The sequence below is a fragment of the Equus caballus genome, chromosome 12, assembly GCF_041296265.1.
Source record: "Equus caballus isolate H_3958 breed thoroughbred chromosome 12, TB-T2T, whole genome shotgun sequence".
NCBI lineage: Eukaryota > Metazoa > Chordata > Mammalia > Perissodactyla > Equidae > Equus > Equus caballus.
Genome location: NC_091695.1, coordinates 37,393,600 through 37,408,079, shown reverse-complemented (window position 1 = coordinate 37,408,079; position 14,480 = coordinate 37,393,600). Strand labels below are relative to the sequence as shown.

At 39.0% G+C, this 14,480-nt stretch overlaps 1 protein-coding gene across 6 annotated transcripts in view; it reads right to left on the bottom strand.

Annotated features, from left to right (window-relative positions):
• The window catches only part of LOC102148134 (membrane-spanning 4-domains subfamily A member 12), a 50,519-nt gene extending 37,864 nt beyond the window's left edge, over positions 1 to 12,655 (bottom strand). The window contains exons 1-6 of one of the 6 annotated variants that reach the window (XM_070228761.1): positions 12,509 to 12,655; positions 9,993 to 10,123; positions 7,076 to 7,191; positions 4,174 to 5,949; positions 3,822 to 3,970; positions 3,363 to 3,421 (exon numbers count right to left, since the gene is read on the bottom strand). In XM_070228761.1, coding sequence (XP_070084862.1) covers positions 3,363 to 3,421; positions 3,822 to 3,843 — 81 coding nt within the window. In that variant the 5' untranslated portion in view covers positions 3,844 to 3,970; positions 4,174 to 5,949; positions 7,076 to 7,191; positions 9,993 to 10,123; positions 12,509 to 12,655. Of the gene's footprint in view, positions 1 to 3,362; positions 3,422 to 3,821; positions 3,971 to 4,173; positions 5,950 to 7,075; positions 7,192 to 9,964; positions 10,124 to 12,508 lie in introns of those variants that run through there. The other 5 variants (XM_023654131.2, XM_023654132.2, XM_023654126.2 and 2 more) reach the window with 5 other exon arrangements.
• Positions 12,656 to 14,480: the final 1,825 nt, after the last annotated feature.

Here is a 14,480-nt window from a genome sequence, read left to right as displayed (position 1 = left end):
CCAGATCCATAATCCTTCCCTCTTCGTCTACATACATCCTTACTACCTACATCCTTATGTTGCCTCTGGGCACGCTCTGTATCCTCCAGGACCTGTGAGTAATAAATCTTTTTCTTAAAAGTTGTCTGACGATTTCTTGCTGAAGTGCCTTCTGCGATCACAATAAGAACCATAAAGGCTGGCCCAGACACAACATGGGCCCTGGTGGGAGTGGGGCGGGGTGGAGAATGTGTGGGGCTCACTATGAATAAATACAGGCTGGGCAAGTGCCTCAGGCATTCCTAGGTGGGAAACTCACTATCGACAGGCTGGGACAACACAAACTCTTAGTAGAAAGTACTGGGTAAAAGTTTCATGACATTGGATTTGGAAATGATGTTTTGGATATGAGACTAAAAGCACAGGCAACAGAAGAAAAAATAGATAAATTGAACTACATCAAAATTTAAAACTTATTTGCATCAAGGGATACAATCAAGACAGTGAAAAGGCAACCCAGAGAATGGTAGAAAAAATTTGTGAACCATATATCTGGTAAAGAGTAAATATGTAGAAAATATAAAGAACTCCTGCCACTTGACAACAACAACAAAACATGCTGTACGACCCATTTAAGAAATGAGTAAATGACTTGACATATATCCAAAGAAGATATACAAATGGCCAATAAGCACATGAAAAGATGCTCAACATCTCTAATCATTATGCTAATCAAAGCCACAATAAGATACTGCTTTACATTCACTAAGATAGCTACTATCAAAAAAGCAGAATATAGCAAGTGTTGGAGAGGACATGGAGAAATTAGACGCCTTGTGCACTATTGGTGAGAAGGTAAAATCCTGCTGCTGCTATGGAAACAGTTTGGCAGTTTCTCAAAGGTTAAATATAGAACTACCATATGCCTCGGCAATTCCACTCCACAGGGTGTGTGCATATGGGTGTGTGTTTGTGTGCATATGAATTGAAAGCAGGGACTTGGATAGACATTTGTACACCTATGTTCATAGCAGCAGTATCTGCAATAACCAAAGGAAGCAACCCAAGTGTTCATTGATGGATGACTGTGTAAACAAAATGTGGTTATACATACAATGAAATATTATTCACCTTGAAAAGGAAGGAAATTCTAACATATACTATAACATGGATGAACCTTGAAGACATTATGGTCAGTAAAATAATCTAATCACAAAAAGACACGTGCTGCATGATTCCTCTTAGCTGACGTACTAGAGTAGTCAAGTTCATAAAGACAGAAAATAGAACAGTTATTGCCAGGGGCTGGGGGAGGAAGGAATGGGGGAGTTATTGTTTAATAAGTACGGAGTCTTCGTTTTGTAAGATGCAAAGAGTTCTGTGGATGGATAGTCGTGATGGTAGTGCAACATTGCAGAGGTACTTAATGCCCCTGAACTGTACACTTAAAATGGTTTTGAGGTGCCGGCCCCACGGCCAAGTGGTTAGGTTTGTGTGCTCCACCTCCAGGTTCAGATCCTGGGTGCGGACCTACACACCTCTCATCAAGCCATGCTGTGGTGGCGTCACACATAGAAGAACTAGAATGACTTACAACCAGGATAAACAACTATGTACAGGGGCTTTGTGGAGAAAAAAAATGTTTTGATGGCAAATTTTATTTTATGTGTATTTTAGTACAATTAAAAAAATCATATTCTTAAATCTTCTGTTTCAGCAGATCGTCTCTGATATGGTGCTGGCAAGGGCCTGGGGGCAAAGCCTTGTCACTGCTAGGTGGGAATTAGATTTCCCAGTCAGCCTCCATTGACACTGGTGGGGAGAGGGGCACCTTAGGGCTCCTCACCAGGCCTCTGATGACACCATTATGACTGGCTGCGATAGGGTCAACACAGTAGTGCTTTCCCATGTGGCCTCTATGGACACCAGGGAGGCAGGGGTAGGGGGCTCATTCTTGCTGAGAGATGATGAAGGTCTCAGCCTCCCATTTAGCTGCCTCTGACACCACCCTGGAGAAGGGAAGGGATATTTTATTACAGTCAGGCGATGGTGGAAGTCTAGGTTCCCACATGGCCTTTGTTTATGGAGGTGTGGTTGGGATCATAGTTTTTCCTATGGTGTTTGGCTACAGTAGGGCAGTTATTGCTAAAAGTTTTCTACCTGGCTAGGTTGTCCCTTACCTGGATCTATGGCTGGAGAAAACAGGCTTTTCTTGGTGTTTTTGTGTGTTTTTTGTGTGTGTGTCTGTGCTTATTAGTGTTTTGGGGAGGCTTCTTGAGTTTTGGGATATTTGAAGCAAAAAGAAAACCAAGGAAACTCACCACCATACCATTCCTTGGGTTCCAAGGCCCCTAGCTTTTCTGCCTTCTCTGTACCTTTCAGAGTCTTCTTATATTTGTCCAGTTTTATCTGTAATTAGTAGTAGGAATAGGGAGAAGTGTATCCACTCCATCTTGTCAGAACTGGAAGTTGGAATGTTTTATTGAATGAAATGAGACCTGAACACTTGCATGGTGGTAGATCTCATTAGAAGAACAGGAATGTGGCCAGTAACAGACCGATTTATTCTCAGACACACTTTAACTATTCCTTCTCAATACCCAGACCAGATAAGTGGACAAGGGTGTTAGGAATTCAGATCTTTAACATCATAACATAGGGAATTAGGAGAGGAAACGTTGGATTCGTTGCTTGCTTTATGTAAAGTTTTTAGTACAATTCTGGCAGAGGATCACGTAGATCTTAAATATGCGAAGGCAATAACAGACTTGAGATGTTGGGAATATTCCTGGCCCAAGCTTTAATCTTGCTGATTTGATGCCTGATCTGGCTCCATCATCCAACAACATTGGTGGATAATAAAAAGAAAAGAATATCATCTACTAGATTTGATGGGAGTTTACTGGGAAAACAGTGGCATGTTGGGGATGATATCAGGAACATAGTGCCATTATGACAACTTACCCCAAAGCTCCATGGTCCGCAGCTTCTCCTGACTATAGTTTCCACAATCTGACCATCTCATTTAGGCATGTCATCATCAGCTTAGCTTGAACTAATTTATAGATGCCACAAAGGGAATTTATATACTTTTCTAGTCTCAGAGTATATTTTCTCGGAGTATGACTAGGTTGTAATGATTTTGGGTTATTTAAATGTAGTTGATAGATTCATAATTTCTGCTTTATTTAACTTTAGCTTGATATACCACTTATATGTTCCAGCTGCATGTAGAAAATGCAGATTTACACAACCATTTCAGGACACTTTTATTAACTCTCCCCTATTTGGGGAGTTCGTAATAGAGGTGGTTAAAATCTCCTTTTTATATTTACTTGCAAAAATAGAATCATTTATCTGCTCAAGTAGTATTTAACTCTTACCCCCAACATTCTTGCTTCCTTTTTTATCCACACGTGATTCAGACTTTGTGGCATTTTCCCTAAGACACAATAGAGAAATGAGAGGATAAATGTGTTTCTTTTCTGTAAGAAAATATGGAGACAAATTAATATTACTTATTTTCTAGGTTAGGATCCTTAAAACTGAGGGAAATCTAATCCTAGAGCTGCTAATTTTTCACTGCTTCATAATCCCCTGGCACATATTTTTTATCACACCATCAATATTACTATCTTGAAAAAATCACCAACGATTGTTGCTCAAATAGTTTTGTTCATTTGCCAGCCTTAAATTGGACTGCATAAATAGTATATGATGGCTGCCCCAATCCATCAATCCCTTTAGAAATTACCCATTACCCACCCCCTCCCCCCACCTCCTACCCCCATTTACAGGGTCAGGAAAATCAGACTTCTGCTTGCTCTGGTTTATTCACTTACTCCATGTAGTTTCCTTCCACATTAAAGTCTGGTGCAGGGGTGCCTAACTGGCAGAACCCATATCACATGCCTACATGAGCTGCATCAGATGCTGAGAAGTAAAGTGCTATAATTCTATTTTGGAAAGGTAGGCTTCACAAGGTAGGGACCTAGGAAAACGTAGGGAAGGTGTTCAGTAGATAAGACAATAAAAACTCACAGATAATGATCATTAAAATTATGGACAACCTTTGGGATTTCTGTATAACTCATATCAGTCCTCCCCAGTCTCCATGTTTAATATTTGGGGATTTTTTTCTGATCCTAGCTGATTGGGTCAAAGGTGAACATCTAACTCAAGTTGGGTCCATACCATACTCTTTCCCAGGTTGTCTGGGCTGGTCTCTTCATGTTAGCAGCAGTGGCATTGCCACATTCGACCCTAATGAACAGTTGTAGAGAAAGTGAGTTTTGAGAGTGAGAAGAATAGAGAGACACCCAGAGAAAAGCAGAGAAGGAGAAGAAGAACTTCCTGAGTTTCCGAGGCTTTCAACTTTCGAGTTCTAATTTCTTTTGGAAACCTGGCTGACTTCTTGCCCTTACATTATGTAAACATATCTGTTCATATATTACAATAAATATATCTTCATTTTGCTAAAACTAGTTAAGAGAGACTTTCTGTTTCTTGCAACCAAAAAGTCTTTTTTTAATTGCCTTGTCTTCTAACTTTTCTCACACGGCTTTGACAATCTACTCTCTCAAATCTCCAATGTCCAATGGCTCTGTTTTCTTCAACCTCTTATCTATAGCCTTATATGAAGTCTAAGACTTTGTCTTCAAGTTCTTCACTTATAATTTTTTCCTTCCATTTACATAAACCACAAACTCTTGAGGTTTGAGATGCCCCAGAGATGGTCTATTGACGCTTGAAATTGAGAAAATGTAGGTTTAGTGGAAAAAGTCAAACTTGAGTTCCAGTCTTGTCCTTACCGGTTACTTTGTGACCTTGCCTGTATCATTTATTCTTTCACAGGCTGTTTCCTCAGTAGCAAAACACCCGCAGGACTGTATTTTGGAGCAAATAAGAGAAAATGGTACGAAATTGAAACTCAAAGAAGAACTAGCGTTCGGAATGCCTGCCCTCAGCGTGGTCCTCACCGACTGCGGATCCCTACATTCTCTTCATGACACGGCTAGAGGGGCATGATCTCTCTCTCTCCTAGGTGGCACCCTTTGTCCCAGACCTTTCTGCTCCGGGAGTCCCGGCAGCAGCGCTCGCTGAGAGGGCGCTGCTTCCTCGGAGGGGACCCCCATCCCCTGCTCGAGCTGTTCCAACGCCGCGGTTGTGGCCGAGAGCGCGGCTTCGGAGAGGCTGCACGAGGAGCCCCACGCGGACACCTGCGGGGGCGCTTGCGCGGTAGGAGGCTGGAAGCTCTGTTTGCATGCAGGCTCCCAGGACACGAACAGGGAATGAGATTTGGGGGAGGGAGTGACACAAATAAAACCTTTCCTGCCTGTGTTAGCACCACTCTGACCTCGCATCTGGGCCGCGCCTGATTCCCTGGCTGCATCTGCAGAGACATTTCCATCCAACAAATGCCTCCTCTCCAGTTTTCTGCTAGGTTAGGATCAGCGAGTCTTTCTACTTTAATCTCCACCAGGTGTAGAGGGAAGCGTACTGGTCAGCAAACCTTGGCTCTAGTCCTTAGCTCTCCTTTTTATTAGATACTTGAAAGCTTGAGGAAAATATTTATCTTCCCTGTTCCTTAGATTGTTTTTCTGTACAGTGAGATAATATATGTTCTTTGTACCTCCCACGTTCACACTAACATACTCTGAAAACCGAAATCAAATTATACAGGTTTAAAATCTGCTATAAGCAGGTCCCAACAACTAATATATTAGAATCCTAACTTGGGGGCCATCTCCATGAAGCCAGGTGCTATGTAGAACGTTTTTGTTTTCTTGTTTTTTTTTTCAACCACTGAACACAATGTAAGGGCACTGTGTCTGGCACATAGTAGAAAGAATAAACGGATTCAAGGTCATCTATTTGATTCTAGGTAGTTTCACGCTAAGCATATTTGCCGTAGATGTTTTCAACGCAAGCATTTTCCACACAGAATTGATTGGCTGCAAGGCAATTTTGCTGTAAAAGATACAATCACAAAAAATAAGAGGGACATTAAAAAGCGCATGATGACACCTGAAAAATGAATAACAAAATTAAAAAGACTTGCAAAATACAAAATATTTGAATATATTTAAAATGTGTGTAGATTCATGGCAATACTGCGCCATTAGTTTTCTAGTACAGTATGCAATCTGGCTGTTGAGAACAAGCTGTGGTATCTACATTAGCTAAAGAATCAATGATGCCCTAGAAGACTGCTGTGAATTACTAGCCGCCTCTTTTATATTTGCCATAGCGTGGTAAACTTTTGCTTTTGATGGGTGGGAGGGAGGATGGTGCTCTCCAAAGAATTTGCAAACTGATGTGTTATCATTTTCTAGTATAGTATGCAATCTGGCTTTACACTTTCTCATTTCACACTTCCACTGTCTTATCACTGTATTTTCTGTCAAGTCCATACTTGTATTTGTTATCTAAGGCGGTTGATTCGTCAATGGAGAAATGAAACTAAACTGTCAACTAGTTCTTTTAACTTTCATGGCAAAATTGCCTTGTGGCCAATTAGCTTGGCGGCTGAAATGCTCTCAGCAAAAATGTCTACGGCAAAGATGCTTACGGGGAAACTACCTAGAACCTATCTCTTCAAACTCCTTTTATACTGAGTTTATACTGAGTCCCAGCTTAAAAGTATAAATGATTTTGGGGCCTGCCTGGTGGCGTAGAAGTTAAGTTCGTGTGCTCTGCTCCAGCGGCCTGAGTTTCCACATTTGGATCCTGGGCGCAGACCTATGCACCACTTATCAAGCCATACTGTGGCAGGCGTCCCACATATAAAATAGAGGAAGATGGGCACAGATGTTAGCTCAGGGCCACTCTTGCTTAGCAACAAAGAGGAGACTTGGCAGTGGATGTTAGCTGAGGGCTAATCTTCCTCAAAAAAAAAAAGTATGAAAGATTTGCTTTGCTAACTAAAGGCAACCTTGTTGTTGTTGAGGCTTTAGGTGTCAGGTGTTTTACATATTGCATAATTTATTGAACAAATTATCTCTTAGGCATCAATATGTGTGGGGTACTGTTCTACATATTGGGGATAAAGCAGTGAAGAAAAAACATATCTATCCCTGGATCTCTGGGAGCTTACCTTGTGGAGAGGATCGGGGTGAAAGGAGGTGATAAGTGCTGGTCTTAGGAGGCCAGGGAGATGAATAGGTTCCAGCATAGGAGGTAAGGAGCAGCCAGAAAGGCACCTGAAGAGTCCTGGAATTTAAGGAAAGAAAATGTTAAATTATGGTAAAAGCCTCCCGAACGGTCAGTTAAGGTGAGGACGGAGCATTGGTCATTAGATTTTGCAGTATGGAAGTCACTGTTGTCATTGACAGGGATAGCTTTTGGGGAGAGATGGAAGCTGAACCCTAATTGGAGTGGATTCAAGAGAGAATGAGAGGAGGTAATTTGGGGAGAGTCAATACAGATTGTTGTTTTGAATTTTGTTTTTAAGGAAAGGAGAGAATTGGAGTCATAGGTAGAGGGAGAAGTAGTCAAGAGTTTATTTTTTTTAAACAGGAGAAATAATAACACGTTTACATGCTGATGAGACTAATCCGGACGAGAAGGAAAGCCTGAAATCATGGGCTGGGATGAGATAGGGCGGGAGGTCTTTTTTCTGTGTGCCCTGGAATCTACCTTCTATTGTGCACAGACCCCTGAACATCCTCAATCTCTTCACAGGAAACTTTCTGCACCTCCTTGGCCTGAAAGCTAGCTTCTTTTTGAGGTTAATACTGTCCTAAATGCTTTCTCACTCTCTGGAACCAAGTCCTTGGATAGGGAGAATGAAGAATATATTTTCTGTGAATTCTGCTGAAACTTCAAGACCCACACTGTCCAATACAGCAATCACTAGCCACATGTGGCAATTAAGCAACTGAAATGTAGTTGGTCTGAATTGACATGTCTTTTAAGTGTAAAATGCACATCAAATGTTGAAGACTTGATATGATAAAAAGAATGTAAAATATCTAAATATTTTTGATGCATGGGGTTAATGAAATTTATTATTAAAATTAATTTCACCTGTTGTTTACTTTCTCAGTGTGGCTACTAGAAAATTAAAAATTACACAAGTGGCTTGTATTATATTTCTCTTGGATAGTACTGTTCCAGATCTTTTCACTGCCTTGTAAACCTCTTCCCTGTTTCACCTCTTCTTCTCATCTTCTTAATGTCTTTTCTCTGCATTTACATAAAATCCTAAAAACTTAACAAGGCCAAAAATGCACTATGGGAGCCGGCTCTGCCTTTCCAACTTCATCCTTAAGCACCTTCGTTTTCGCTCAATGAGTTCTAGTCACCCCATCCTCTCAAACCAGCCAATCCCTTTCCCTTTTCAGGATTTTGTTCTTCTATTTCCTCTGCTTGGAGCACTTGTCTGCTGACTTTTAAAATGGCTGGCTACAGTTCCTGCTAGTTTCAACCTAAATGTCACCTTCTTAGCCAAGCATTTATTTCCTATCTAAAACAGTGCCAACTATCCACCCCACCTCTCCTCCCATCATCCTGTTTATTTCTTAAAAAGCATTTGCTAATGCTATATTTCCTAAAATTCTCTTGCTCCATTAGAGTAAGGGTCTTATCTGTCTTGTTCCACCCAGTGTCTAAAACAAGGGTGGATGCCTAAATATATGCTAAACGAGCACAAGCAATAAAGATTGACTATGTATGTGATAACAGGAATATTTAATTTTTTAGTCAAATAGTATGAGGATGGTTGGGTAGTATTAGAAACAATGTTTAAATATTACAACAATGTTTAAATGTTAAAATAGAAATTGTTGGAATTTGGGGCCGGCCCCGTGGCCCAGTGGCTAAGTTCGCGCGCTCCGCCGCGGTGGCCCAGGGTTCGGATCCTGGGCGCCGACATGGCACCACTCGTCAGGCCACGTTGAGGCAGCGTCCCATATGCCACAACTAGAAGGACCTGAAACTAAGATATATAACTATGTACCAGGGGAGACTGGGGGAGATAAAGCAGGAAAAAAAAAAAAAAGATTGGCCACAGTTGTTAGCTCAGGTGCCAATCTTTAAGAGAAAAAAAAATTGTTGAAATTAGAAATAAATGATTAACAGTTAATTTAAGTAATTATGGTTAAAACAACTTGTTTTTCACCACTGTTGTCTCTTCCTTTAGTTTCCAACATTTGACTCTCTCCTAGTTTTCTGTTGACTCCTTTCCATGGCCTTACATTTTTCTTAAATGATATTCTTACCTTGGGTCCTTTCTATTTTTACTCTCTTCAGAAATCACAATTAGAAAGACCTTTGGACTAATCTTAACAATTTAGTTTACAAACTTTAAGGGGTTTTGTTTGTTTGACTAATCCAGTGATTTACTTTTTTAATGGGGATTTTGAGGGCCTTTAGTTGGGGCCTGGTTCTCTAGGACACTGTCTGGCCACTACTTTGTAAAGTTTTGTACCTGGTTTCTTGGGGACATTTGGAGCGCTGGATCTGAGCTGTCTCAATGGGAAATGCCATTTGTGTAGAGAGACTGCACTACAATCTTATAAATCACTTCCAAAGCTGATTTTCATCTTAGGGCTCTCTACTAAATTCCTAGTCTCATATTTCCAACTTCCTACTAAATATTTCTACATAGATTATCCAAAGGCACCTTAGATAAAAAATAATCTAATCTAAATTAATCATTTGCCTATAAAGCTTTTCTTTTTTCTGCTATTCCAGTCAATAGCATCACTATCCAGCTAACTGCCCAAACCAGAGCACTGGCGTCACTCACAAATATAACGCATCTCTAAATCCTTTTGATTTTATCTTCCGTATACAGTTCAAATTTTTCCTCCTTCTCTTTATTTCTCACTATTCTAGTTGAAGTATGTATTTTCTCTCCTCTGGAAAACTGCAGTAATCTTCTAACCTAGATAACTCGCTTTTAGTATAACGGCTGCCTCGGTTCCATCCTCCATGTTACAGCTACAAAGAACTAACGGAGTCTAATAATGATTCTACTTACTATGTTTCCACAGTGCTCCATGACTTACAGGCTGAAATTCCAACGCCTTAGCATGGCATTGGGGTGATATCACGTTCTCCCCTTGTCTACCTGTACGGCCTCATTTTCCACCTTCTCTCCATAGACGCTGTGGTTATCTTCATCAAGTTACTTGCGATTCTGTAAATAAACCATGATTTTTTTCCCTTGGTCAGAGCAGGTCATGTCGCCTTTGCAATATGAAGTCATTTTGATTAGATCTTTATTTTTGTATGAATCTGATAAAGTTGAGTAAGTAGGGAGATACCATTATCAGACATTAGAACTTTTATGTGTGTGGGTTGCATGAGTCTATTGTCCTTTTTCATTCATTCTCAGAGGCTGGCCCTTAATTTTTAATGGTTGAAAACATTTAGTGTTCTTAAAATGTGTGGGTTTAAGGTCAGTCCAGGTAGCTTGAGTTCTTGAAAATTTGGTTAATTAATAACACTGAGGCATTATTGTCAAATTATCTCTATATCTTTTCTTGCCTCTTACTGGCTTCCTTCATAGAATTGTCCCTTTGGGAAGCTTTTTCATATTTCAGTAACTATAATCTTTATTGATGAATATTTCCCATTATTTGAAACATTTGTTATGAATAAAACTGAGAAGTCCTAGGCCTAATTTGGTAAATGAGTGTGTTTATTGATTTCCTATACTCCCAGCTTAAAACTCATACCTAGAAGTCCCATGTAATTGTATTTCTTCACAAAATTTGAACTCTTTGTTTTTCTCCCTCATCTTTTATCAATCATTTGTACTTTAATATGAATGAATTTCAAAGTTGGAGCTGCTGTTAGTCAATTCTGGTGAGAACCTAGGATTAGAATAAAAGGACTATCTGGGCATCTCTGATTTTATCTAGACATAAATGCAGTATCTGAAAATAGGCCCTGTTACCATCTGGTTCCTAATCCCTTCCTGCCTCCCACAGTCCTGACCCTCAGAACTTCCCCTACCCCAAATCAGTTCCAATGCTCCCAGATGCCGGAAGCTGTTCCCCAAATTCCTGACTCCCCATACTCTTTTGGAGCAAGATTATAGACAAGTACCCTCCCTATTGGAACCTAGTATTGCCTTTGGATTGTTCATTAAGTCTGGGCCTTTGACATGAGTTTTAAAAATAGTTGGCACGGAAGTGGAAGAGGTAGATGTGCCTTTGACAAGAGTTCTCTGAGTCAGTGATGGATGAAACAAGTCAAAGATAAATTTTGTCCTCCAGATTTGGAAAGGTAAATGTAGAGATGGTAGAACTATATCCAGCTTTACTGAATAACTTCTGCACCAACTTTTCTTGGGATAATACCTGATGTTTTAACTCTCTAGCTCTAAAACATTTGGTTTTTGAAGATATTAGAATATCTTGTATTTTTGTATACAGCAAATTATAAAATGTAGTGAACACAGATTTTAATGTGCCTTTAATCCTGTGTCTGGTGATGATGTGCCAAATGTCCTTGGTCCTAGGGGTACATATATTGATAACACACGTCTGAGACAGAAATCATACCTATCTACTTCTATTGTCTTAGGAGGGTGGAGATTAGAAAACAAACTTCTAATTTATTCACAGTTTTGTATAGGAGGCTTTTTTTTTTTACACTCAATTGTAAGCCAAACAAGGAAAAAACCAAAAAAATGAAGTATGCATTTATCCCAGAATTTTTCAGCTTCCTAGGAAAACTCTTTAGAGGGAAAATTTTCGATTTTCCAATTCTGTCAATATTTTAGCTGTTCATTGTGAGTTTATGTCCTGATTTACCAGAGAGAAATGAAATACTCTCTCTAGCAGTAATAAATGATTAAAATGTTACTTTTTATGTCCAATGAGACTCTGTGCTCACTCCAGGATGCTGAATATGAATAAAATTTCTTTCCACAGCCTGAAAAGAAAATGTATAATATATACAAATATATGTTATATATTTTAAGTATACAATAATAGAAAATTACAGGAAGTTTATAAAAGAGAAAAAGCACCCATAATAGCAGGATGATTTTAGGAATTATTCATAGCAATATCTTTAGCTAGTTAAACTTCATTATTAACAGGTACTATATGTTCTGCGAGTTCTAAACTTAAAAATATGTCATAAGGTGTTTGGTGTATTCAGGACTGAAAATACTTTTCAGCAGAGTGAGCAGTTTGCCATTTCTCTGTGTAAGTGATACAAAACGTTGTTTTGGAGTGTGATCTTTTTGGATTCTTCTCTGACCACATATTTGGCTACACGTTTAAGGAGATTGGAGTCTAGTGTACAAAGGGAAAAACGTAACAGAACTTTTTTGGGGGAGACATGGTGGGGACTTGACACAGGATGCCTCTCCTAGAGCTTGTACACAGAAGTGGTTGCTGAGGATAAGGTGAGAGAATTTGTGTAGAGGGCAAGAGGCATCTGAGGACAAAGGAAATGCAGTGGTGACACATTCCCTTTGAGCTATAGTTTTTAGAACTTCCCTGATGGACTGACGTGGTCCCGAATTAGGTCTGCTTTCAGAAAAGGGCATTAATGGGGAACTCACCAGGAAGGAAGAGATCTGGATGGTGCCTTTGAGCTCAACAGAAAGGTGTAAGGGTTCTTGGAGGCCTCCCTCTGCTATGCGGGACTAGTTTTACATATTTACTAATTGACTCCATAGGTTAACATTTGCCATCTTCAATCAGAGAGACTGAAATAAGAAATTAACATTAAGAATTTATTATTAAAGGGGCTGTCCCAGTGGCATAGTGGTTAAGTTCTCACACTCTGCTTCTGTGTCTGGGGGTTCACGGGTTTGGATCCTGGGCACAGACCTACGTATCACTCATCCAACCATGTTGTGGTGGCATCCCACATACAAAATAGAGGAAGATGGGCACAGATGTTAGCTCAGGGACAATCTTCCCCAGCAAAAGAAAAAAAAAGAGAAAGGAAAAAAGAATTTATTATTAAAAAGTCACAAAACTAAATAAATGAAAGAGGAATTTAAATAACTAAACTATAAAATGAGTTGTTTTGTAAGTTTGTACTTCTGAAGTTATCAAAGCTTAAAACCATACTAAGCCTTTTAAGACACTGTATAAGTTGGAATACCTTCTAGTCTGTGGCTCGCCTTTCCACTTTTTAAACAGTATCCTTTGATGAACAGATCTTCTTAATTTTAATGTATAGCATTTTATCAAAATTTTTCTGATGGTCAGTGCTTTCTGTATTGATTTAAGAAATCTTTACCTGCCCCGACATCATGGAGATACTCACCTGTGTTAAAATCTGGAAGCTTATTATGTTATCTTTTTTTAAATTGTGGTAATATACATAACATAATATTTATTATTTAAACCATTTGTGAGTGGTTCACTGGCATTGAATACATTCACAATATTGTGTGCCCGTCACCACTACCTATAGCCAAAACTTTTCCATCATCCCCATCATAACTCTGTATGCATTAAACGATGATTTCCCTTCTCTCCTTCTTCTAGTACCTGGTAACCTCTATTCTGTTTTCTGTCGTTATTAATTTGTCTATTCTATGTAACTTATGTAAGTGGATTCACACAATGGTTGTCCTTCTGTGTCTGGCTTATATAACTATGCATAATGTTCTCAAAGTTCATTTGTATTGTAGCATGCATCAGAATTTCATTCCTTTTTAAGAATAAATAATATTTAATTGTATGCATATATCACATTTTGTTTATCCCTTCATCTGTTGATGGACATTTGGGTTGTTTCCACTTTTTACCTATTGTGAATAGTGCTGCTGTGAACATTGGTGTACAAGTATCTGTTTGAGTCTCTGCTTTCAATTCCTTGGGGTATACACCTAGAAGTAGAATTGCTGGAATATGGTAATGCTATGTTTTACTTTCTGAGGAACTACTCAACTGTTTTCCAAGAGGCTACACCATTGTACATGCCTAACAGCAATGCACAGGGTTGCAATTTCTCTACATCTTCACCTTATTTTCTGTATATATATATTTTAATAATAGCCATCCTAATGGGTGTAAAGTGGTATCTCACTGTGGTTTTGATTTGTATTTTTCTAATTATTAGTGATGTTGAGCATATTTTCATTCTCTTATTGGCCATTTGTACATCTTCTTTGGAGAAATGTTTATTCTAGTCCTTTGCCTATTTTTCTATTTTTTATTGTTATTATTGTTGAGTTTTGGGAGTTTTTAATACATTCTGGATATTAATCCTTTGTCGTATGTATGATTTGCAAATATTTTTTCTCATTTTTATAGGTTGTCTTTTCACTTTATTTATAGTGTTCTTTGATGTACTAAAGTTCTTAATTTTGATGAAGTCCAGTTTATCTACTTTTTCTTTTGTGGCCTGGGCTTTTGGTGCCATATCCATGAAATAGTCAAAAATCCAATGTTATGAAGATTTTTCCCAAAGTTTTCTCATAAGAATTTTATAGTTCTAGCTCTTAAACTGAGGTCTTTGGTCTATCTTGAGTTAATTTTTGTATATGGTATAAGGTAAGAGTCAAACTTCACTCT